The following is a 2,449-nucleotide window of genomic DNA, read 5'->3' on the forward strand; positions in this document are numbered from 1 at the left end:
AATGTTACATATTCACGTGAATGTTTCTATTTTGCATGAAGACTCGTCCATGTGCGTTAAACTTCAGACTTCACTGAACGAGCACCGGCATGCGTAAATATTAGTAATATTCAGGGCAATAATAGTAATTTTGCTGATATATCTGTTATTGGACGTTAAATTCAGGTTTAAAAGTCAATTGTGCGATTGAATATAAATGTAAGACGTTTCATACATTTACAGAATAAAGACACGACCGTAACACAGAGAATGTGTGTGTGTTCCTGCAGAACGTTCCTCTCATCAATACGGAGTTTGCATTTTTCTTTACCATTTTCATCATTATTATTTCCAATTTTAATTTAGGGAATTAAACTGTCCGTTTAAACTGTGCTTTATAACTCTTTTACACAAAGTGTAGCACAGAGATTTGTGACCCTGGACCACAAAACCAGTCATAAGGGTAAATGTTTCGAAATTGAGATCTGAGAGCTGAATAAATAATCTTCCCATTGATGTATGGTTTGTTAGGATCGGACAACATTTGGCCGAGATACAACTATTTGAAAATCTGGAATCTGAGGGTGCAAAAAAAATCTAAATATTGAGAAAATCATCTTTAAAGTTGTCCAAATTAAGTTCTTAGCAATGCATATTACTAATCAAAAATTAAGTTTTGATATATTTACAGTAGGAAAATTACAACATATCTTCATGGAACATGATCTTTACATAACATCCTAATGATTTTTGGCATGAAAGAAAAATCTATAATTTTGACCCATACAATGTATTGTTGGCTATTGCTACAAATATACCCCAGCGACTTAACACTGCTTTTGTGCTCCAGAGTCACATATATTAATCATACAGTGTGTGTTCATAGCATGCAGTTTGCACGTTTGTTTGAAGTACAGCATTGAGCAGGATGTGGAATAGTGTGTTTTGTCAATTTAAAAAAAAGAGGGTTTTTTTATGTGTCTGTGTGTTTGTACCGTGCCGAGCTGCTGGAGGCTGAAGACGAGGCGCTGTGATGTAACGGCCTCAGTCCCGGCCCCTCCCTCTCCTCACAGTCCTCCATGTCCACATCGCTACGGGAACGAGGGACAGACTCCGCCCCCGTCCCGCCTCCTCGCCGACGCCCCTCCCCCTGAGCCTTCAAAGACTCGCTACGAGCCAAACGCACCGATATGGTCGGACTGAGAAGGAGAATAAACAAATGCAATCAACATCAAATCATTAAAGCTGGAACGTCTTGTGAGAACCATCTAAAAGTGAAATATCCTGCTTATATAACATCTGCATGCTGTGACCTGTCCATGCTGTCCTCTCCAAAGCTGCTGGAAGACAACTGCTGTCCCTCACTGTCCCCTTCTTCAATGGAGTCTGAATTATTCTCAAACTGCTGAATGATGTTTCTCACGCTGCCAGGACGAACTATGGATATAAATAAAGACAAGCCATTAATATTCCTGCTCCATCTTTTTTCCATAACAGGTACAACACACTTCTGAATTGTGTAACATCAATGTTGTGAATATTTACAGCTCAATCTTAAAAGTGAACTAATATTGAGCTCTGAAAAAACACTATACAAATGCAATAATACAGTCAAATATATACAGGTTTTATGAAGGTAAATGTACAGATTTTTAAGACCGAGTAAAGAAATGTTAAGAAATAAATTAAATGGGACACAATGTGTCAATATGGTCTCTAAATGATTTTTCTGAAAAGCTGATGAAAATGAATTTAGTTTGATTAAAACAAGAACAACAACTTGTCAATGGGCTCAGAAAAACTTCATTCAAAGTCCTACTGACAGACATCTGTTCTTGTTTCAAGCATAGACTCACTTAATTGTGTTCATTTTCTCAGAAAACAAGCATTTATATTTTCATCATTTTTTGTCTCAAGCAAAGCAAATGTGTCTTGATTTAAGGCTGTTTGGATATTTGCATTGGGAAATAAAAGACAAAACACTGAGGAAGATATTTTTTTGCAATGTATACAACATTTAATGCCATGACAATGCATTTAAGACTTTCTGCTCCGATTTAAGCCCTTTTAAAGCCTTAATTTGTGGAAGGACGAATTTAGTGTTAAGAACTTTTTAAGACCTGCAAAAACCATGTTTATTAAAAGTAATAATAATAAATAATAATATTAAACAATAATATATATATATATATATATATATATATATACTAAAAAAATACATTGATATAAATAAAAATAATATAATTTATAAATAACAAATTATTATTGTTATTATTAAACTAAAAGACAGGAAAGACATGCAAAACCCCTGTATATAAAGAAAAAAAAAAGAAAAAAAAAGTATATATATATATATATACAGTGGGTACGGAAAGTATTCAGACCCCCTTACATTTTTCCCTCTTTGTTATATTGCAGCCATTTGCTAAAATCATTTAAGTTATTTTTTTTTCCTCATTAATGTACACAC

At 34.2% G+C, this 2,449-nt stretch overlaps 1 protein-coding gene across 1 annotated transcript in view; it reads right to left on the reverse strand.

The window, feature by feature from the left end:
* arhgef11 (Rho guanine nucleotide exchange factor (GEF) 11) overlaps nt 1–2,449 on the reverse strand; it is a 64,554-nt gene that overhangs the window by 20,823 nt on the left and 41,282 nt on the right. Inside the window, exons 21-22 of the mRNA XM_016249175.1 lie at nt 1,293–1,416; nt 975–1,178 (exon numbers count right to left, since the gene is read on the reverse strand). Coding sequence (XP_016104661.1) covers nt 975–1,178; nt 1,293–1,416 — 328 coding nt within the window. The remainder of the gene's footprint in view (nt 1–974; nt 1,179–1,292; nt 1,417–2,449) is intronic.

This window comes from Sinocyclocheilus grahami, unplaced genomic scaffold (genome assembly GCF_001515645.1).
Source record: "Sinocyclocheilus grahami isolate Dianchi unplaced genomic scaffold, SAMN03320097.WGS_v1.1 scaffold914.1, whole genome shotgun sequence".
Taxonomy (NCBI): Eukaryota; Metazoa; Chordata; class Actinopteri; order Cypriniformes; family Cyprinidae; genus Sinocyclocheilus; species Sinocyclocheilus grahami.